The sequence below is a fragment of the Camelus dromedarius genome, chromosome 19 (assembly GCF_036321535.1).
Source record: "Camelus dromedarius isolate mCamDro1 chromosome 19, mCamDro1.pat, whole genome shotgun sequence".
NCBI lineage: Eukaryota > Metazoa > Chordata > Mammalia > Artiodactyla > Camelidae > Camelus > Camelus dromedarius.
Window position 1 is genome coordinate 37,367,682 of NC_087454.1, and position 23,627 is coordinate 37,391,308.

Here is a 23,627-nt window from a genome sequence, read left to right on the forward strand (position 1 = left end):
CTCGTCGCGGCTACCCCAACCCCGGAGACGCAGGAGGGGGAGAGGGATGTCAGACACACAAACGCACTCGGCTGGGGGAGCGCGCGGGGATGGGGTCTGGGCGGCAGCGCGGAAAGGAGCCAGCCGCGCTTCCCTCTCCAAATCGGCTTAAAGCTTCCTCCCGGCCCGAGGAAGCCCGTCGCGGCGTGTCTTACCTCGGCTCCTTGAACGACCCGAAAAGACCGATTTCATCGGATGCCTCCCCTTCTGGAGCCTGCGGTGCCAGCAGCAGAAAAAGATGATGGTGGCGATGGTGCCCACCAGAAGCAACAAGAGGAAGAGGGCACATTGTATACTGTAGGGTCTCAGCAAGACGAGGAAAGCGGCGGCGATCATGGTGCGGGCGAGGCGGGGGCGGCTGGCGGCGGGGCTGGAGGGCGGCGGCACAGGCACCCGCGCGGGGCGCACGCGGAGCGGCGGGCACGGGCGAGCGCGGCTCAGCGCGTCATGCCCGGCGCTCGCGGCCCCGCGCCCGGCCCAATAGCTGCGCACCCGCGCCCGCCGCGCTACAAGAGTGATCCCAGGCTGCGGGCAGCACTGGCCATGACTCAGCAGACGGCGACCCGGCAGGCACTTGGCGGCGGGGAGCCCTCCCCGCCCTCCGCAGGCGCCCCCGCCCCCGTCTGTGCGCAGCCCCTGGGCGCAGCCCCGCCAGAGACGCGGCGGGCGGGGAGGGGCAGCGCTGCCGCCGCGGCGGCCACCTGGGCTCCACGCATCGTCCTGCGGCCACCGCCGGCCTCGGCATCCCCGAAGCCGGGAGCACGTGGGGCGGGGCGGGGCCGCGGCAGCCCGCGGCGGGCGGGAGTTGGGCGCCGCGGCGGGGGCTCGGCGGATGACATCACGGCCGGGCTGCGGCAGCGCGGGCGCGCGGACATGGCTGCGGCGGCTCCGGTGGCGGCCGCGGGCTGCGCCCGGGCCTGAGAGCCCAGCGCCCTCCAGCGGGGCAGCCCGCGGGGCCGCGCCGTCCCGGGGGTCACGGGCCGGGCGCCCCTCCGCTCTCGGAAACCCGGGTTGCCGCCTTTCCAGCCTCCCGTGGCCGATTGCTGGGGAGCCCGGCGATAGGGGGCGCCGCGGAGCCGGGGGGAAACTGTGAGGCGCTGGCGGGAGCCTGCAGGCGGTGCTGCCCCCCACCTCCCACCTCCCCGCGCCCCGCCCCGAGGCTGGGGCTCTGGAGGATGCAGCCGGGTGAGCTATTGTTTGCGGGGGGTTCCTCGCACGCCGAAGCCTGAGCCCCGGGCAGGGCCTTTCCTGGGCATCGGGGTCCCCCGGAACGGGAGGCCCGCCCCCTCCAGCCCCTCTGGACCCGGCGCGCTCCCCATTAGAGCACTCGGGTCTGCAGACATGAACTCTCCCACCCCTAACTTGGCGCTGTGTCGCAGCCGAGAAATGGGCACTTTGGATCCTCGTGCATCCCTGCGTTGACCATAAAGCCTTGACTCCTTTCGTGCACTTGAAGGGAGAGGCAATTTCAGATTTAGGGAACTGGCAGATGGAAGAAGTTGGAGACTGGTCTGTGTGTATTTTGAGGAGCAGTTTTTTAGGAGTGTGAGGAGATAATGATCTATCCCATTCAAGACGCACACACTCCCTCTCTTCCCTCCTGCCCCCTCCCCTTTCTTCATAAGCAGCCAAAGGTATCCTGTAGTTGGCGTCCGGGAGGCTTTCCCGGGGTCGCTGGCGCAGTGCGGACGCGGGAGACGCGGCGGCGGCGGCGGCGGCGGCGGCGCTGCAGTCGCCTCCCTGCGGCCACCAGGACACCTGGCCCGGGCTTGCTGCGGCAGCGGCCTCGGCCGGCCAGTGCTGTGCCCATCCTGCGGCTCCCAAGCCAGTGCTGCCTTTTCCTGTGTGGGGTTGGTTTTTGCTTGTTTTGTTTTCTTACTCGCATAATGAAACTGCAGTTAGAGCGGCAAGGAGCAAGCGGCATGACTGAATTTGTGCAGTTGCAAATAACCACTAAGGTGGACTCTTACTTTGGAAGACTTAGGAGATTGGAGAAATTGGGTCATAAAAAAGTAATTTGTAAAATTCAGGAGAACAGTTCAAGAATCTGACAATACTTAAGTTTTGTTACTTGCTTGTAGGATCTCAAAAATCAGTGTGGTTTGCTAACAATACAAAATCAAGCGTACAGCTCTGCATAGAGGCTCAACCAGTGATGTTCTTAGGGCCTGCAACGTATTACCATGTGTAAGCATTAAAGGAAGCTCCAAAAGGCGTTGCCTAATGCATTTCTTAAATGCCAGAATCATTAAGATGGGAAACAAGAGATCGAGTTTTCTTACGTGCAACTTGTTTCCTAAAAAGAAATAAGAATTCTCTCATTCGGCTGTTCTGATTTGAAGCTGAAAGGGCCTTGCCTGCAGACTCTGTGTACAGTGAGGATGCTGGATCGGGGTGCTGGCTGCACTACAAGTCAGGTGGACTTCGTCGGTCCCTGGCACTCGGGCTGACGGGTAGAACCTCGTCGCGTGTAGGTAGCTCACAGGATTCATGATACCGCAGCCCACTGCAGTGAGAGCCCACATTCCCATCCGCTGTGGGGTGGTTTTTGAGGAGAGTTCCGGAGTCTGCCTTGCAGGGCACATCAGGACGGGAATTCTATACCGAATTGCCTCACAGTGGTCTGGTGGAGTAATTTAAAGCAACAGCAAAACTGAATTAACCTCCTGCAAACAGAGGGGGAGAAATAATTAACAGAAAGGTAGGAAGGTCGTCTTTACTTTCTATTTCTCATTGACTAAGGTTTGTGAGTGAGCTGAAATGGACTGCAGATCCTTGAAACACTCCACAGGCACAGCATAGTAACTAATTTGCCCCAAACTCTGCATTTATAACAACAAAAAGAAACTAAATAGCAATGATGGTTTTCTGAGCTATTACTTCAGTACACTTGTTACCATCCTGAGTCTTGCTGCAGCCATTTGTAAGTTTCAAGTACACACAAGAACATCATTTATCTCTTTTGGCAGCCAAATGCCGGACTGCCCTGCAGTCGGATTACAGATATTTCTTTTTAGATGCGTTCATTTCTGTTCTTTGCATCAGTTTTCTCAAGGATACTAGTAATAAGCAGACTAAGCCATTGAGAGAATGTGGTATTTAGGTTCCATTGTTATTTTCTGATTTGTTTGTTGCTAATTGATCATTTCCTTCTCCAAGTAATGGCATGTTATTAATTGTTTCTTACCTGTAAGTTTATGTGATGCTAATGCATTGCAGAATTCAATAAATATTAAATCAGCCAATAAGTCCTTTTCAGAATTTAATTTAGCAGAATTCATACCTTTTTCTTTCTGGTAGGTTTTCATTAAAAAAGAGTAATTGACATCAGCTCCAAGTTATACATTTAAAGTTTGGGGGTCAGGATGGAGGAGGATGGTCCACAGCCAAATCTTTCAGTCCAAGAAGTGAAAATCAAGATGGAAAGGTATATATAATGTTTTGACTTTTTATGATAGTTAGCAGTGTCACCCAAGAGAAGACAAAAGCATCGGGGAAAACAGTTAAGAGAGTTTGCTATCAGGTATGTGGAAGATGATCCACCAAGCCCTTTTACCCTTTAGAGTCTCAACCAGATTGAGAACACACAGGAGAAACCAGAAGGAAATTAACACACTAACTTTATTCAGGGTAAAGTCAGGCTGAAGAGCATGGCTTGGGCTCAAGTCCAAAATGGCACATCTTGGTCCTTTTCCCTAACTCTGCACACCCTCCCAGTCACCCCTGAAGGACTACAGTCCTTCCCAACACAAGGGCAGGAAGGGCACAAATTCCTAATTGATGGGTTGGGAAGATACATCAGGAAGAAGAGACATCTCCACCCTAAGCTGTGTTGCGACCAATTCAGGGAGAAGGAGGAATTGCAGATGACTCATATTTTGAGCCCCAGTGCAGGAAGTTTTGGAGGAAAAGGTGACCGAGCCACACTGAGTTGCACACCCATTGCAGCAGGGGTGTCAGAGGGCATCCGTGTGAAACTGGACATCCGTGGAAACATGGGTGGAGAGGTCAGAACCAGAGACGGATAGGAGTCACCAGCATAAATTCTAGTTGAAGTCATGGACATGTACGAAATGACTAAGGAAGAGAAAGCGTGGAAAGAATGGAATCGTAGCTTCGGAGACGACATCCACTTGTAGACTGAAGAAAGGGGAGCAGTAGCTCGGTGGGAAGTGCCCTGGTTGAGGGTCTTCCTAGAACAGAGGCACAGCCGGGGAAAGGAGGCTGTGGACGGAGGAGACCTCTGGACACCTTCCAGAGAACTGGCTCATCATAGTGGGAGAGACTGAACCCAGACGGGAATGGGTTGGAGAGAGACCAGGGGAAAAAAAGAGGCAAGAGGGCTGTCTACAGTCTTTGGAGAAATTTGATTCTAGAAGGCATGGGTAGAAATGCAACTGAGTAAAAGCCAACAAATGTCCTTTTGTCAGGATAGGGGTGCACTTGTCCTCACACACCTGAGTCCCCCAGACGGTTCCTTCTGCTCTCAAGCTGCTTTTGACTCTGCAGAGTTAAAACTGACCCTGACTAGTGGTGATGGCTCCCTGCACCTGGGCTCCCTCCACCAACCCTGGCTAGTAGTGCTCAGAATAGAAAAATTTTTAAAGAAAACTAAGGAATACCTTGGAATGTAACCTAAGTTGTCCGTGAGTGTCTATTACAAACCTGCATGAATGTAGGAAGTGAGTAGATTACAGACTGATAATCCCACAAAGACAGTACATTGGAATGTTACCCCCTTGAAAACAAAAAGGTTAGCTAAGAATGGCTCTCGCAATGAATTCTTTAATTGAAGTATAGTTGCTTTACAATGTTGTGTTAGTGTCAGGTGTAGAGCAAAGTGATTCAGTTATACACATACATATATATTCTTTTTCAGATTCTTTTCCATTATAGGTTATTACAAGATATTGAATACAGTTCCCTGTGCTCTACAGTATGTCTTTGTTGGTTATCTATTTTATGTATAGTAGCATGTATATGTTAATCCCAAACTCCTGATTTATCCATCCCCACCACCCCTTTCCCCTTTGATAACCGTGTCTGAGTCTATTTCCAGTTTGTATATAAGTTCATTTGTATCATTTGTTTTAGATTACACATAAAAGTGATATCACATGATATTTCTGTCTCTATCTGACTTACTTCACTTATATGATAATCTCTAGGTCCATCCATGTTGCTGCAAATGGCATTATTTTATTCTTTTTTATGACTGAGTAGTATTCCATTGTATAAATACACCACCTTTTCTTTATCTAGTCACCTCTCGGTGGACACTTAGTTTGCTTCCAAGTCTTGGCTATTGTTCATAGTGCTGCTGTGAACATTGAGGTGCACGTATCTTTTTTGAGTTAGAGCTTTCTCTGGATAGATGTCCAGGAGTGGGATTTCTAGTGACAAGTTATTAGAAATAAATCATATTGATTTTGGACTGGTAAACTACTTGATCCTAGATGAAGATTTTTACTCTCAAAAATCAATGGCATTGAAGGAATTGGGAGGAATCGAGGAAACGTGTTGTATGCCTGTTTATTCCCAAATGGTTTTCATGACTGTCTGAGACCAGGGCCTGTGCCAACAATGTCTGTGTTCTGGTATTGAAAGGTCAAGGAGCTATGTGGTTTGGGAGAAACTACTGCATCTGCTGTAATCTTGGGGGCGATTTCCAGAGTCCAGAATCTTGGAGGGCGGGGGCCACCGCATGGATGGATCATTATTATCTTTTTAAATTTTGAGTTTTTGAAGGAAAAACAATTGTTATTTGCAATAGTATCAAATATTATTTCCAGCCACTATATCCCAGGAAAGGATTTATAATTATTTTACCATAATAAAAAACTTTTAAAATAACTTAAAGTTATCATTGTAAGAAAAAACATTGCCAACAGGATCATCCCAAATTGTTCTTTTAACATTTTGGAAATTTTAGAGCCTAATTAGGATTTCTTGTCCTACAATTTGCAAAATCCTTGATAAAGCTGGTGGGGGGAGGCGATGTTCTTTTTTGTGAGCATTACAGACTTTTCAAAAGTCTGCTGAGTTTGAGAGTTTAAAAAACATCAATAGAATTGAATTCATCTACTCTCTAATGCTTTGCAGACAGTTTTTAGAAAGTAGTCATTTATTATCCACAAGCAAATCGAATTCATTTATATAGTTTCCACATTGAGTGTGGGATTAGTCATGCAGCAAAATTCTGAGTCATTTGACCAGAAAATTTACTCATGGTTGTATGAACCGCCAGTGGAAAAGTGGAGAGCTCTTCATAAGTCAAATTACAAAGCTCTCGGAGTTATAAATCACGGAGCCGCCTTGTTCATTATGATTCAGAGAGCGTAAAGTATTTCCACCATTTCTAAAATGGGCAACTTGCGAAGCAAGTTTGAAAGCTGAAGTCATTGCTAAGTTCTTGATTAACTAATGTTTATGAATTAAATTCCAGATTGTCTTAATAAAATGACAGCAATATTTAGTAGCTAAATTATCTCCATTTCTTACAATAATGTTTTGTAGGACTTTTGCATTAAACGTTGGGTGGTAATAGATCTGTATGCTAATGCATCGCGGTGCGGAGAGCCTGAAGGAATGTCCCTAAAAGAGCAGAGGTAGCCAAGTGCACCAAGGAGCACGAGAATTGCAATGAGGAAAAGATGTTTCAATGACACACAGTTCCAGAGGGTATTGAAATTATCCCAGTGTCATGATATCCCACGGATCTAGGAACAGAAAGAAAAGCCAGTCTTAAAATGTCTTCGTGGCTCCAAAATACTTTTTGGCGTCAAACGGGAACGAGTAGCAAACAGACTAAATGAGAATAAAGTTTCTGTTTCAAAGAAGAAAGCCAAAAACCTAAAGTCTGCTCTTTCTGGCCCTGTCTCTTCTGTGGGAGTTTGTAACCAATTGATGAACAAGATTCTTGGGACCTGAAATTATGTGTAAAACTGTGGGTCTCTTTAGGGGGACATGACCCATAGTTTTCACCAGGTTCTTAAGGAAAGAAACAGAGAATTATCAGAACCTTACACAAGTGCACAGATAACAAGGCTTCTGCAGCATCAAATCATTCTCCCACTGTATCAGCACCACATCACCTGAGTACCTCCCCTGAGACTGGGAGAAGGGGCTGGAGCACCATCAGTCTAGGATGAGCAGAGGAAGCCCTCAGCTCTAACCCACAGAGGTTCAGGGACATGTCCCCAATACACGCAGATGCCGCCCACCCTCCGACTGAGTGGAGACAGCGCGCTGTGAGTTTCCTTGTCCTCTTGCAAGATTGGGAGAGGGACAAATGAGTTCCCTCATTACCTTTCATTGGGATGTCGGTTCTAACTCTGAGAAGGGAGACCGCGTTAACTACCTAGGACCACTCCACAGGCTTCTGTCACGGGAAGAAGGGCTGACTTGATTCCTGGGCTGCCTTCAGGCCAGTTAAGTGTCCCAACTTCAATCTAGATGTTTGGCTGGATAAGCCCGTTTTTGAGCGAAAAACACTGGTCCTAAAATTTAGTCTTGAGCTCACAGTCTGCAAGGATCTCCACAGTCTTAAGGCTTAAAAGAGCGGCAGAAGGACTCCCAGAAACTATTCCTACACATCCTGGTGCATGTAGCAGCTTTCCTCCTAAATCTGCTCCACGCCACAGCTTGTAAGGCTTTTCAACATTCAGCCTTCCCCAGAGATCTGGGAACTGGATCCCGCCAGGATAACTGGGTTCCTGCCTGCGGTATGGAAGACCGCCCATCCATCCCATTATCTCTGATCTTCCACACTTGCCATGCCTTCCTCCAACTTCTCCCCCCACCATCACTACATTCTCAGGACGCTAGGTCCTAATGTCCCATCACTGGGATCATTCTGTCACACCACAAGGCTCGTAGTTTTCATCCTGTGACTTCCTCACTTCAAGTCCAGTTTCCAGGGTGTCCTGATCTCTCCATCTGGCTGGTTCTATTTCCTCCAAGTTCCCTTCTGACCCTATATGCTGGGAAGGGTTTAGTGGTAAAGCATCCACGCAGTCCACACAGAGACTTGCAACCAATGCCATTCCCTGAGGGTCCCAGATCCGTCTGGTCTAGCAGGCACTGTTCTTTGCACAATTTTGTTCTGTGGCCATCTGTAGTGAGGTGGGAACGCACCATGAGAAGATACTGCAGGGCCACAGTTAGTGTCCCCCACCTCATGGTCATCTGCTGCATGGTGAGCTGTTGGGAGTCTGGGTCTTGGTGCCTGGATTCAGGGCATTAGCAACACCCTGGGAGTTGGCTGGTATGACCACTGTTCACCTCTGCCCAACACTCAAGGGCACAGGACAACACGCTCTGGACTTCCTCATTGTGGAATGTAGTGTTGCTTCAACATGGTACCAAGGAATATTAGAGCAAGAAAATTATTGATAAGGGGGAAAGGGGCAAACCAGTTAAGATGATTTATTGAATAAATTATCTGAAATATGACTCAATAGTTAATTATGTTTAGACCTAAACTTTCTTCTTTTTTTAATTTATTTTTGGGAGGGGAGGTCATTAGGTCTATTTATTGATTTATCATTAGTTTATTTTTTATTTTTTAATGGAGGTACTGAGGATTGAACCCAGGACCTCGTGCATGCTAAGCTCATGCTCTGCCACTTGAGCTATACCTTCCCCCCAAACCTAAACTTTCAAGACTATTAAAGTACAAAATTAATAGAGATATTGGTAAATGGTAAACACCTACTTCATTAGGGTATGATATTAATATAGAGTGCAATGGGGCAGATAGTTCAAAGAGAAATTAGCTTGTCCTTCCACATTATAATTGATAGGATAACTTTCATATTTGAAAGTTGAATCGCTCCTGATTTTTATGCAGAGACATTGATTCTTCGCTCAGAATTATTACATTTTGTGAGTTTTTAAAATCGGTCTAAAACTTAATCACATTCTAGAATACGGTTACTTGGAACCAAAAGGATAATGATTCCATCTGGCACTCAACTTTCAAGATGAATAGAATGTTCTCCATTAATTAAAAAAATGTTAAGTGGAAGATGATCTTACATGCCTTAACAGTTATCCTAAAACAGAACTTTTAATTGGCTCTGACTCTCCTTTCCACTTAACTCTGCATCTGCGTTTCTGATACATGGGGAAAAGGCACTTAAGTATTGGGGGTGGAGGGGAGGACAGGTAATAACAGAAGAAGAGGCGAGGGGAAGACACAAAACCCGGTATTCATTAGAAAAGACTCTGGAGGCCTTAGAAGCGTAGGGCAACTTTCCCAGGGCTCCTCCAAGCTTTGCGTGCACTTTGCTGTGCAGACTCTCAGGCGGTTCCAAACGCGGCGGCAGGCTTTCCGTAGACTTGATGGGGACAGGCGACACCGTGGAGACCGTCTTCCTCGGCTCCCAGCCTCTGACGTTCGTGCCCTCCTCTGTCGATGCCCCTTCCTGAACGCGTCGAGATGACAGTGAGCCCGTCTCAGCGCCGAACTTCAGATCAGACGGAGCCTGGGTCGCTTAGCACCTGCCTGTCTTGCCGGGTCAGGAGCAGCAGAGAGAGTCTCTGGGTCCAGATGAGGAAGCCGGTGTCTTTGTTCAGGCTGCCTTCACAAAATACCAGAGACGGCGTGGTTGATAAACAACGGGAATCTATTTCACAAGCTCCTGGAGGCCGGGGGTCAGAGATCGGAGTGCCCGCCTGGTCGGGTTCCAGTAAAGGTCGTCTTCCAGGCTGCAGACTGCCGACTTCGCACTGTGTCCTCACGTGGCAGAAGGGGCTAGGGAGCTCTCGGAGCCTCTTTTATGGGAGCACTCATCCCGTTCATGAGGGCCTCCCCCACATCATGACCTAATCACCTCCCAAAGGGCCCAAGCCCTGACACCATCACCTGCAAGCGTTAGGATTTCAATGTATGGATTTGGGGAGGGACCCATTCGGACCACAGCAGCAGGGAATACGGAAACCAGGAGGATCAGTGCTGTAGCTCAGAGCAGTCAGAATGGAAACCTTACCAGCTGTCTGCCCAAAGGGAGAGGGGGCCAGGGTCCACGGGGAGCCCCAGTTCCCCCGGTTCCCTCATCTGTAAAGTGTAACTGGAGAGCGACTGGGAGGGTTAAATGAAGCGGCACAGGTTAAATGCGTAGAAGTATACCTTACACGTAGTAAGCGCTCAGTAATTGTTAGCTGTCTTTTTCTTGTTATTAAGAGAAGGAGATAGGATAGGGAAGATCTGAGGATGTCCAGTAGGGCAGGATGGGGAGCTAAACACATTCCTTTCCCACATCACAGTGACATGCATGACAACGTGTGACACCACAGCTTATTGGTAACATTGGCTTTAGTAGAAGTACATCCACAAACTCTGGCCGGATGAGACTGTTTCCTTTTCCTTTCCTATCATGGGACGTTGAAAGTGGTTCAGGTCTAAAGTCCCTCAGACACACTTAGGGTTTCTTAGGTTCCTGCGCTGTCTCCAGTCCAGTCTAAGTCACACACAACGGAGTTGGCAGCACGGCTCAGTCCTCCTAACGTGTACTGATCATCTTTTTAATCAGGGTATTTCCGGATACAACTTGGACATTGAAAACATGTTAAATGTCTTTTGGAAATAGAGAGAGAGAGACAAGAGTGAGTTGAAATGCTCCCCAGAGTTATTAGTAAAACCCAGAAATTTCTATCTAGAAGTCAAGAACACTGGGATGAGAACGCTCTGCTCAGTAGAGCGCTGTGGATACTTACAGGAGAAGGCACCCAGCCATTCAGAGTCACTCAGATCTTGATCTGCCTTCCTCTAGTAAATACATAATTTAATTAAAATAAATAAATATGGACATCTCCCTCCACCATGTCCCACCTGGCCAGAGGCTGAGCTGAAACTAGTAGCCCATTTCACAGAGAACGTTAAGCCAGCCACTGAATATTTAGAATTACTTTGACAGTATTTTCCTGGGATTTTGGAGCGCAGAGAGGAGGCTTCAGCTTATAATCTGACTTGAGTACTGCAAAGGGACCTGTTATGTCTATACATTCCAAAACTGATACACATTAGAAAACAATCGAAAACTTTTAGTATGAAAGTTTATGAAATTATAGGGGGTTTTTTTGTAGTCCTGTACTTGCCTTTCAGGGTTTTTATTTAATTCATAACAGAGAAATTACATTTAAATACAAAAGTGGATGAGATACCTGAATTATATTTTGATTTTCATTTAGTTTCCTTAAATTTGATAATTTTTGTTTTTTAGAATTTCAGAGGTGGCTTTTGCATTTTTGAATCCTGCATTAATTGTATCATTGACAATATTAAAAGTAAACCTAAATGCATTAATAGTTCATATTTTAATTGAATTCATTTCCTTTCATTGGCTGCATGGTTCCCCTTTCTCTATACCTTATTTCTCAGAACATTGTTTTTCAACTATGAGTTATAACACATTAGTGAGTTGTGAAATCAATTTAATGTGCTGTGATCGGCATTGGCTAAAATGAAATAAAATATAGTAGACAGAATAGAAACTGAGAGAATGCATCACATGTGGTAGGGTATGGTCCGTGAAATTTTGTTTTAGGGGTGAGTATGTGTGTGTGTGTGTGTGTGTGTGTGTGTTTTCTGGATCAAAACATAGTATGAAAAAAAAAAAACATAGTATGTATATTTTCCTGTGAGCTACAATCAAAAAAGATTGAAAGCCATTGGCTTACATTATTCATCCAACCACATATCTTGGAGCAAAGGTCTTATTTAATCTCATCCCCTATAACTACTTGGAGAATTAATTACGTGGTTTCTGTTAGCAAAAAAATAAAAATAAAAAATAAAGAGGAGCAGATAACTACATGGCGAATTTTTTTTACTAACTATAGGAACTAGCAGTGTTTACTGTATAGCCATATTCATAATATCCCTTCTGAATTTGCTAATTGGCAGGTAATATGAACATTGAATCACCTGTTTGTGGAGGTTACAATAGTGGCCTGAAATCTCCTGAAAAGTAGTCATTTTAAAAGAGGTCTGACATGTCCATTCTGGTTGGTCTTGAATGAATTATGTGTTTGTGAAGAAACTGGAGAATTTGCTCTCTAACTAAACCATATCAGCAGGAGAAAATTTTAGTACAGTTAAGGATATTACGCAAACTATGTTTCTGTAAACAGATTTTTCCCATTTTTTTTTTTTTTACTGCAGTGAAAACACATAGCATCAAATTTACACCTTAACTCATTTTTAAGTGTATATAGTGCAGGAGCATAAGGCGCGGTCACATTGTTGTGCAACCATCACCACCATCTGTCTCCAGAACTCTTCATCTTGCAAAAATGAAACTCTATACCCATTAATCAGTAATTTCCCAGTCCCCTTTCCCCCTCAGCCCTGGGCTTATTTAGTAATATTGTGCATTTAAGTAAGGCACTGGGGAGGAAGATGTTAAAGCAGATGGCCTGCTCTCCGGGAAAAGGAATGAAGAGGAAAGAAAATAAAGCAGGTGATATAGCTTAACTCCTTTTAAATATGGTAACTGAGACCCTAGGTCAGGGTTTAGCAAACTACTCCTTGTCTGCCTGCCTCCTGTTTCTGTACAGCCTGTAAATTAATAGGTTTTACAGTTTTAAACAGTTGAAAGAAATCTGTATAAGAATAGCATGTTGACACATTGTGACTTGACTATATTTCAATTTTTTAAAAATAGCATATCATGATATGTGAAAACGACATACAATGCAAGTTTCAGCGTCCAAAAATAAAGTTTTATTGGAACACATTCACACTTATGTGTTTGCAGATTGCCTGTGGCTGCTTTCCTGCTCTAAGGGCAGAGTTGAGTAGTTGTGACGGAGACCACGTGGGGCAGCCTCATCACTCCGCACTGCTGCTTAGTGCGGCACAGATCACAGGCAACTGTAATAAGGCAACACTGTGTTAGCGCCCTGCATACTGTCATACGGTTGTATGAGATTTTATTTTTTATTACCAGTGCCTGCCAAAGCAAGGAAAGAAAGAGAAAGCTAGACTCAGTGCTTTTAAAGCAGAGTGGAGTATGGGTTATTTTGTTATCAAATTAGAAGGCAGCGCATTTGTGTATTATAGAGTGACACTGTAGCTGTGCTAAAAGAACAGGATGTATGTCAACATTACCGAACTCAGCACTCATCACAGTATTTCCAACTCACAGGACAGCCAGTCCAAAATGCTAGATAATTTAAAATGAAATATCACAGCAGAATTTCATCACAAAAATTAAAAATGAAAACGAGTCTATAACCAAAATGTTTTTGAGTGGTTCATTTGTTAGCCAAACAAGGAAGGACATTTACCTATAGTGAGTTAATTAAATTGTGCTTTATTGCAGTAGCAATATTCACAGGGCTGGGCAACAAGCACCAATTTTTTTAAAAACATTTTTGTCCCTATTAAAAGAAACCCTAATTGGTGGGGAGGATATAGCTCAGTGGTAGAGCATGTGCTTGGCACGCACAAGGTCCTGGGTTCAATCCCCAGTACTGCCATTAAAAATAAATAAGTCAATAAATAAATACCTAACCGCCTGCACCACAAAAAATAAAACAAAAAAATTTTAATAAAAAAGAAATCCTAGCGGGAATGCAATTTGGTATAGCCACTATGAAAAACAGTATGGAGATTCCTTTAAAAACTAAAAATAGAGTTACCATATGATCCCGCAATCTCACCCCTGGGCATATATTTGGAGAAAACTGTCATTTGAAAAGATATATGCGCCCCAATGTTCACAGCAGCACTCTTTACAATAGCCAAGACATGGAAACAGCCTAAATGTCCTTCGACAGATGATTGGATAAAGAAGTTGTGAGATATAGATATATATATATATCTATATCTCAGCCAGAAAAGAATGAAATAATGCTATCTGCAACAACATGGATGGACCTAGAGTTTATCATACTAAGTGAAGTAAGTTAGACAGAGAAAGACAAATATCACATGATATCACTTATATGTGGAATCTGAAAAAATGAGACAAATGAATTTATTTACAGAACAGACTTGCAGACAGAAAACAAACTTATGGTTACCAAAGGGGAAAGGTGCGGAGGATCAATTAGGAGTTTGGGGCTAGTAGATACAGATTACTATATATAAAACACATAAACAACAAGGTCCTTACTGTATAGCACAGGGAACTATATTCAATATCTTGTAATAACCTATAATGAAAAAGAATATGTATGTACAACTCGATTACTATACTGTACACCTGAAACTAACACAACACTGTAAATCAACTATACTCAATTAAAATTAAAAAAAACCTATACCCATTAGCAGGCATTCCTTCCTCTACTCCCAAATTTCTCACCCCTAAGAAACCACTAATCTATTTTCTGTCCCTATAAATTTGACAATTCTTGACATTTTGTATAAAGGGGACTCACACAATGTGTGGTCTTTTGTGACTGATGTCTTCTACTTAGTGTAACGTTTCCAAGGCTCACTCATGTCATAGCTTGCCTTGGAACCTCATTTCTTCTTGCTGCTGAGCCATATTTCACTGTACGGATATATTACATTGTATTTACCTCTTCGTGAGTTGATAGACATTGGGGTTTTTCTACTTTTTAGGGGTTATGAATAACACTGCTATGAACATTTGTGTACAAGCTTCGTGTGGGTGTATGTTTTCATTTCTGTTGGGTATATACTTAGGAGTGGAACTGATATGTCATATGGTGACTCAATATTTAACTTTTGGGGGAACTCCCATATTGTTTTCCAAAATGCCTGCACTCTTTTACAATCCTACCAACAAAATGTAAGGGCTTTGATTTCCCCCTTTACCATCACTTTTTGTTTTCTGTCTTTTTTGAGTATAGCCGTCTCAGTGGCCATGAGGAGGCATCTCGTAGTGTTTGTGAGCATTTCTGTAGCGATTAATGACACTGAGCATCTTTTCATGTGCTTATTGGTTATTCGTATATCTTCTTTGAAGAACTGTCTGTTTAAATCCTTTGTCCATTTAAAACGTTGGGTTGTCTTTTTACCATTGCAAGAGTTCTTTATATATCTTGTATACATGTTCCTTATGAGATCTGTTTTCAAATATTTTCTCAGATTGTGTAGGTTGTCTCTTTACTTTCTTGATGGTATTAATGTAATAACAAATTACAAGGCAAAGCAAGTAATTATATGGAAAACTTACACTGAGGAGGTAAAGTCATTTCAGGAACAACTAAGGTGTGACTCATAAGTATGATTTGTGAAAATGTTTTTGTTGTCATATCTGTGAAATCATCGCCTAACCCAAGATCACAGAATTTACCCCGATGTTTTCTTCTAAGAGTTTATGGTTTTAGTTCGTACGTTTAGGTCTATGATCTAAAATTACATTTTGAGTTAATTTGTGTGTCTGTTGTGAGGTGGGATTCCTTTTGCATATGAATATTCACTTGTTCCAGCACCATCTGTTGCAAAGATTCTTCTTTTCCTCATTTAATTGTCTCGGCATTCTTGTCAAAAACTAACTGACCATATATGTAAGGATTTAGTTCTGGACTCTTAATTCTGTTCCAGTGATTTACATGTCAATCCTTTTACAGTACCACACTGTCTTAATTTCTGTAGCTTTGTGGTAAGGTTTCAAATAGGGAAGTGTAAGTCTTCCAAGTTTCTTCTTTTTTAAGATTGTTTTGGCCATTTTGAATCTCTTGCATTTCCACATAAGTTTTGAGACCATCTTGGCAATTTCTGAAAATATCATGTATTATTGAACCAATAACGTCAATGGTGAGCTTCATTCTTGTGGACTTGACCATCATCAGTTCCATGAATTTTTTTCAGATGTAGAAGTTGAATATTCTAACTTGCCCTGTCATACAGCATTTCAGTAGCTTAGCAGTGGTAAATCTTGAGGCTAACATTTGAGTTCAGGGGCAAAACTGAAATTTCTGTGAATGAGAACTGCCCTCAGCTACTTCTATGGAACAGTGAATGGCTTTGGAAATTAGCTTTTGCTGCAGACTTGATAATGCTGACAGTTAGCTCATTAACAAATTACAAGGCAAAATTACAAGGCAAAGCAAGTAATTACATGGAAAACTTACAATGAGGAGGTAAAGTCATTTCAATAACAACTAAGGTGTGACTCATAATTAATGTCAAGTGCTTATACACTTCCCCTGCTGTCAGAAGTTAAACAAGGAATGAGATGTTCATCCCCACTCATATCTGCACTGGATATATTTTTCAAGTCCAAATTACATTGCCAGCATTGTCTTTCAGACATCAATGCAAATGCAAAGGAAATTTCCATATTTTGAAATACATTTTTACTATGCGATTGAAGAGTTTCCACTTAACCTTTAATCAGAAGTAATTAATCCACAAGGTAATGGCACACTGAAAGGCAAATATAAAAGAATTTAACAGAAGTCTATAAAAGTCCACTAAGAGATGAATATACTCAGTTAAAGTTATGAATTCATATTGAGAGTTACGGACTTTCTTGATAATGGTTGTATAACATTGTGAATTTGAGAAAGAAAGGAAGGGGGCAGGGCATAACCATTAAAAGAATGAAACAACAATTAACACTAAGATAGCAGAAGATTCAACTCCTGGTAGACCTTGAGGCCCAGGATGGCGGGAGATTTGACTTCCAGTAGACCTTGAGTTTCATTATATGTTCATTGTAATATTAACATGGTGAATGACACACCCACAGGCACCATGACAGTTCTGAGGCTGACCATAAAAGGTCAAAAAGTGGATGACGGCCCAATTCCTGGGAATCCCAGCCCCTTCCCCCAAAGTAGCTGGAATCATCCTCCTAGTTGTTAGCACGTGAAATCACCCAGCCCATAAAAACTAACAACTCCCACACCCCTTGGTCACTCTCTGGCCTTCTGAGATGGCCTACACTCTGTCTATGGAGTGTGCGTCTCTCTGAATAAATCTGTCTTCATTCAGCTAGGGCTCACTCTTGAATTCTTTCCTGTGCAAAGACAAGTACCCTCACTTGACGGGGCGTGTCCCAGGGACTCACCTGGGACATGGCCATCCTCTTGTGCCCCATTTTCCTGTATCAAATATACTAAAAGCCACTGGAAATACTCTTAAAATGGTTAAAAGGGTAAAGATTTAGGTTACGTGAATTTTATCTCAATAAAGAACATAATAAGTTCGTGGATTAATATCAGTACATGGTAGTCCAGTGTGACTTAATTACAAATAATAGACTTTATCAGTGTGAAAGACATTTTCAAGGATAAAATACGTAAAATCTCATTACAAGTCAGCATTAGCAAGTGAGCATTTGCAATTAATTTTGATGGTAGGGAACTTTTGAACTCCAATTAAACAAGACGTTATTTTTAAAATTCCATTTTCATTAGCAGAGCTGTCTTAGAAAAGGTTGTACTCCATTATTACTAGTACACATTCAGTTTTATGAATAAAATTTCGTGAAGATTTATTTTCTCTCTTGCTGATAAGCACCTACATGATACCCTTGATTTGGCCTCTCGGCCTGCAAAGCCTAAATAAAATATTTACTATCTGACCCTTCACAGAAAATGTCTTTGACCTTGCTCTGAGTAAACAGATTCAGATATTCGCTAGGAGGGGAGCTTTTGTCTACAGAAGGTTCATACTTGTATATAGCCCTGATTTAAGATTGCTTATGGCAAACACACCCAGAACCTATGGATTTATAACTCCCTGGAGAAGGTCATGTGAGCTATGCAACTCAGAGGTATACAATGGAGATGTGTCGTAACTTAAACACACCCACTGTGTGAGGTGACCCCAAACTTCAGGGAGGCCCCACCTACCATTCTAGACCACAGAGCACCTATGTCATATGAGAAGGAAGAACCTACAAAGCCAGCAGGATTTCCTCGACGTCTCCCCACTCTGCCTCTGCCCTCCCATTGCTGGTATCTTTGAAATTATTAACAGAGCTTAATACTGGGTAAGAGCTCTGATATTCGTGAGTGAGGTGTGATAGTCCAGCACGTGTTAGCTGAAGCACTCTTCAGGTATTTGAAAACCTAAAGTAAGTCTACAAAGAGTCACAACAAACAATTTTGGCAAGGCCGTCCCAAATGTTATTTTATGCTTGAAGTAGAGAATAATGAGTATCTTTTAAAATAGGTAAAAGAACCATATATTCTAAAAGCACTACTTGGTGTAATTTGGTAAGGGGCATAGTTACTTTCTGTTCAACAGTTCCTTTAAGCACAGTCTCTTCTATAGTTAAAGTTTATTATTTGTAATTAAGTATCTTTTTGAGACAGGAGAGAAGGGGGCAAGGCACACTCATTAAAAGAATGACACAGCAATTGGGGAAAACAGGATGAGGCATAAACTGGTTAGAACTAGCTTGGCCCAACATGGCAGAAGGTTCAACTTCCAGTAGACCTTGAACTTCATTATATACTCATTGTAATACATCAGCTGCTAAGTGACACACCCACAGGTGCCATGACAGTTCTGAGGCTGACTAAAAGGCCAAAAAGCAGGCGGGGGGGGGCCCCAATTTCTGGAAATCCCCTTCCTTTCCCCAAAACAGTTGGAATAATCCTCCCACTTGTTAGCATATGAAACTACCCAGCCCATTAAAAACTAACCACTACCACCACCACCCTTCTCCGGGGCTGCTCTCCCTTCTGAGATGGCCGTGCTCTGTCTATGGAGTGTGCATCTCCCTGACTAAATCCGCTTTCACTTTATTATGGCTCGCTCTTGAATTCTTTCCTGTGCAAGATGAGATGAGGTACACTCTCCAGTAATACCTTCATGAAAACAAATCAACATATGCAAGTAATTAGGATGCTAAGACCAAATGTGCTACATCATGCATACACAGCAAGAGCTAGATTTGCTCATTTTAACCATATTCTACCTAAGAACGATCATCTGCTTTACCAGATTTTGAAAAAAAATGATTCTCCCTTAAAACTTTTATGAAATGTATTGTTGCCTTTGAGATTTTGTTTCCCATTTTTTTTTTTTTTGCTTTGTTTTGTGGGGGTAAGTAATCAGGTTTTTCTTTTATTTAATAGAGGTACCAGGGATTGAACCCAGGACCTCATGCATGCTAAGCACACACTTTACCACTGACCTATACCCTCCCTGCCATTTCCCCTTCTTTATGGCACTATTCTTAAAATTGCACCAAAGAAAAATCTTCTATCTCAAAACTTTAGAATTTTCAGAAAAACACAAAACAAATGTCTAGGCATTTCTTATTGCTCTCTCTTGGAATGTTTTGATCCTGATGAGATCTGCTATTATTAATGTCTTTTTCCTAAAGATACATAACTTCAGTCCTCAGATACTTTCCATAATTTTGTAATATTCCTACTTTGTTTTTCAGACTCCTCATAACCGATTCACAAGAAAAAAACTTAGGAAGATGGAAAAAATTTATACTATTTGATTTTTTAAGTGATAACTGCCTGCATCTCACATCCTGGAAACATCCTTGGGATGGGGATGAGTTCAAAGACTTCTGAATCAAGTGCAAATGTGTCTTAAATTGGTCCATGGGAGAAAGAACAATCAGAAGTATAGAGTGAAATAGGTTACCTGAGTGACCGGTGCTATTGTGAAACATACAGCTGGAAATACATCATATTTCCTTTGGTTTGTTTTTCATTGTAAGGAAAAACAGGAACATTTGGACTACGTCCAGAGTAGCACCATCTCATGAGCATTCCCTTTTCCTACAATTTCAGAAAACCTTTGGTAACTAACTGAGAAAATGCAGAAGATCTTGCAAACTGAGGAAATTACCAATACTCAAGCTCTCAGAAAAGGGAAGAGGAAACGGACGGAGACAATGGACTCAGAAAACGCGAACAGTGACGTGGATAAGGGGCAGGTTGGTGTTCTGTGACCATGGCATCACTTTATCACCTCTCTCCACCACAATTCCATAATTCCTCATAGTTGATTAGTGTTTTCCCCCTCTTCTATTTACTCTTCCCTTTAATTCTTTATTCAACTGGAGGAATAAAGTTCCATATCCTCTTTTTAATGTGGAACAAGTTGAATTAGGAACATACTCAAAAGACATTTTACCTGCCTCTAGCTGAGTGTGGTCAGTTATGCATTGCTCGAACTTTCCTTGATATTCTGGGAAATTAAGATCAGCAGACTGTCAGGAAATATTTTTTCTGCTCGCAAACCACTGGAGACATTGGAATACCTCTTCCCAAAATGTACTGTCTGCTTTTCCATTTTGATGCCAATTTGTAACCCATTCTCATCACAGGCTTGGCCAGGATCCCCTTCTTATTGGTGTTTTATTCATTTATTCCTTTTTGACCTGAATCCACCACTCCCATTCTCCTCCTACACTTAGGACAAACTATCAATGTGTTTATTCTTTTTTTTTTATTGCAGTATAATCAGCTACAATGTGTCGATTTCTGGTGTACGGTATCATGTCCCAGTCATGCATAAACATACATATATTCGTTTTCATATACCTTTTCATTATAGGCTATTACAGGATATTAAATACTGTTCCCCGTGCTATACAGAAGAAATATTTTTTATCTATTTTTATATACAGTGGTTAACATTTGCAAATCTCAAATTCCCAAAGTTATCCCTGCCCATCCCCTCTCCCCCGAATGTGTTTATTCTTTTATCAATGTGTTTATATCTTTTTCTTTGTGCGTCTTTGTACTGCATGTAGTGTTTGTGTACATGTATTTTTGTCTAATTTTTAAAATACATACTCAGGGTTTAAAATTTTTTTTAGTCTGAGTATGGTTCTATGGACATTCAGAATGGTCCAGCATCTGGCATCCTGTCTGTCACAGGCTGTCCCACAATACGGCCTCTAACAAAACTAGGCTGTCCCGACCCGCTGGTAATAGATTTGTTTACCTTTATATCAAGAAGCTTAGGAAAGCACCAAAACCCTCATGTGAAATGTGCCCAAGCTGAATTTAAGAAGTTGGTTTGGTGAGACCCAAAGTTTCTAGAGATTTTCTGAAATGAAACATGTCAGCAGGGCCCGTGGTGGCTCTGTGTCTGCCAAGTGTGTCCGTGACCAGATCACACATGCTTTCCTCACCGAGGAGCTGAAAATCCTCGTCAAAGTGTTGAAGGCACAAGCAGAGTCAGAAAGGTAAATTGAAAATGAAGCTTTTGAGGGTAATAAAAAAACCAAAAGGCTAAAAAATATATATCCATTTATCTGGAGAGAGAGAGAGAGAGTGTGTGTGTGTGTGTGTGTGAGTCTCCCTTAGACCCTGTCTCCAGCCACCCTGTGCCCACCTCCCACAGGTAAATACATTTACTGCTTTCTTGTTTGTCCTCCCAGCGTTTCTTTGTTCAAATAAAGCAAACATGAATGTAGATACGCTTCTGTCTTTTGCACAAGAAGTAAATTACTAGATATGCTGCTTTGAACTTTGCTTTTTTACTTAATATATTTTGACAATCTTTCCATTAGCATGTAAAGAACTCTCTCTTTTTTACAAAACCCTGTTATTTCTCTGGGTATATGTATGCTTTTTAAAAAATTTTTAAACGTTTATTTATTTTGTGGGGGGAGGTAATTAGGCTTATTTATTTATGTTATAATGGAGGTACTAGGGGTTGAACCCAGGACCTCATGCATGCTAAGCACACGCTCTACCCCTGAGCTGTCCCCTCCCCTCTGCACTGCTCTTTATTTAACCAGTCCCCTAGGACGGATCCGGCTTGTTTCCAATCTTTTTCTTTGTACACGCTGCCCTGTGGCTACAACCATGTGGCTACATCATTTCGTACATCGTTTAGTACATTGGTATCGTAATGTGCAACTCGGTCTGTTTCTGATTTTTCAGTCAGCGCTGCTTTTAACATCTGTCTGTATCACTATTATACATGATCCGTTGTGTCTAACGCAGCTTAGCGTATTGGACTTATCCTTTCTTCCGATGAGGAAAACCTAGATTACCTCCAGTATCTCGGTGCTACAAACAATAACAAAATAAATCCCCCCATACATGTCTTTTTAAGAAAACAGTGTGAGCACGTGTCTGGAATAATCACATAGGAGGGTGAGTACTGGCTTGCATGACAATGAAATTTTTTTCCAGAATGTCCGCATCAGTCTACATGCCCAGCAGCAGGGCATGAGGCGTTCCTCTGTTTGTACTTCCCTGCCAACACTTAGCACTTATATCCATATTTCATATTTTTGGCCATTGATGGAAGAAAATGATTTCTTGTTTATTTTTCCTGGTGCAGGTTTTGCGGGTCCAGTGGTTCCTCCAGGGTGAAACAGTCACCTGCCCTTGCAGGCCGGTAGTGTGATTTCTTCTGCAATTAGTTTTTCTCGAAAACTGAATAGCGTTCCAAACTATTTATTTCGATTTGGTTTCAGGGCAAGTAACTACAGCCAGAGATCTCATTTGATCATAAATAAGCCTGAAAACTCTCCTCTCTTATTAGAGCGGCTCAGCCTCTTTCCCTCCAGCTGAGGGTGATTACTTAATTGCCAGATCAAACAAAAAGCTCACGCACTGAATGTGATGCTTACCGATGGGGGTGGATTTCAGCATCTGGTAGAGAGCACTTGAAGAGAAGGTCTTGAAAAAGCCTTGAGGTCACAGTCTCACCTCTCACTATTTAGATGTAGGAGTAATTGGCTTTTTCAAACCTTGAACACTGAACATTCTTGGACTCAGTTTAGTCCAACTGCTGCATTCTAAATGCAGGCGGAAGGAGAAAGCCTTCCATTTCTGCAAACCAGCTAGCCCTGACAAGACGTCGCTGACACACACCAACATTCTTTCTTTTTCCAAGCTCGGTAAGCACGTGGTCTGCCTTCCAAAGTATTGCAGGTGACAGTGTTAGCAAATATGTCATCACCAGGGTCTAACAAGAGTCTGGGACCTTCCAGCATGTCATACCTTTGCCCACAGCCTGACCTCTTAGTAGTTCAAACATATGTCAAGCCTTGAGTATCCTGCTTCTGGGTACCAAAACCTGCATTCGTTAGGATGCGTGTTGCAAAGATTGTAACAAAGACCCAAATGTAACAGTGGCTTATAAAGATGGAAGTTAATTTCCCTTTCACACAACAGCAGGAGCCGTCCTGCGTTGCTATAGCAGCGCCACAATGTTGAGGATCCCTCTTATCTTGTTCATCCATCTTCCCTAACTCCCAGCCTCTATCTCTGGGCCAAGGTGATCCTCCAGCTCCCACCCCCATGCCTTCCTCTCTGCCCATGGGAAAAAGAGACTTCAGGCAGGAGAAGACATGTGCATCCCTTCTAAGGTCATGATCCAGCAGTGGTACACACGGTTTCCACTCATATTTGATGGGCGGAAACAGTCACACAGCCATGATGCACTGCCTGGGAGTCTGGGGAATGTAATGGAGCTGGAAGCTACCTGCTCAGCTAAAAACCTCGTTACAAACTGTAACAAATGGAAGGTCAGCTACCTGGAGACAGCTAGCAGTCTCTGCCACTGTCCATTTTCCTACTGAGTTTTTACATACTCTGCGGGATTTCTTGGTCTATCTGGTGGTTTTCCTGTTTTACTCTTACTGATTTGAACAAATACCTCATCTATTGTAGAACTCAGTCTCTTATGGTTTTAGATTTTGTAGATATCTTCTCCT

General features: G+C 43.0%; 2 protein-coding genes and 1 non-coding gene across 6 annotated transcripts in view; 2 read left to right on the forward strand and 1 right to left on the reverse strand.

Moving 5' to 3' along the window:
• Window positions 1-416, reverse strand: part of DST (dystonin) — a gene marked incomplete in the record, with an annotated part of 422,913 nt that extends 422,497 nt beyond the window's left edge. For 3 of the 4 annotated variants that reach the window (XM_064476602.1, XM_064476600.1, XM_064476601.1), the window contains 1 exon segment: window positions 195-413. In XM_064476602.1, coding sequence (XP_064332672.1) covers window positions 195-375 — 181 coding nt within the window. 4 annotated transcript variants of the gene reach the window in all.
• Window positions 417-992: 576 nt separating this feature from the next.
• The window catches only part of BEND6 (BEN domain containing 6), a 55,198-nt gene continuing 32,563 nt past the window's right edge, over window positions 993-23,627 (forward strand). The window contains exons 1-2 of the mRNA XM_010999565.3: window positions 993-1,224; window positions 19,732-19,877. Coding sequence (XP_010997867.1) covers window positions 19,758-19,877 — 120 coding nt within the window. The 5' untranslated portion in view covers window positions 993-1,224; window positions 19,732-19,757. The remainder of the gene's footprint in view (window positions 1,225-19,731; window positions 19,878-23,627) is intronic.
• Window positions 13,451-13,524, forward strand: TRNAA-GGC (transfer RNA alanine (anticodon GGC)). The gene has a single exon. It is a non-coding gene; the product is annotated as a tRNA-Ala (tRNA).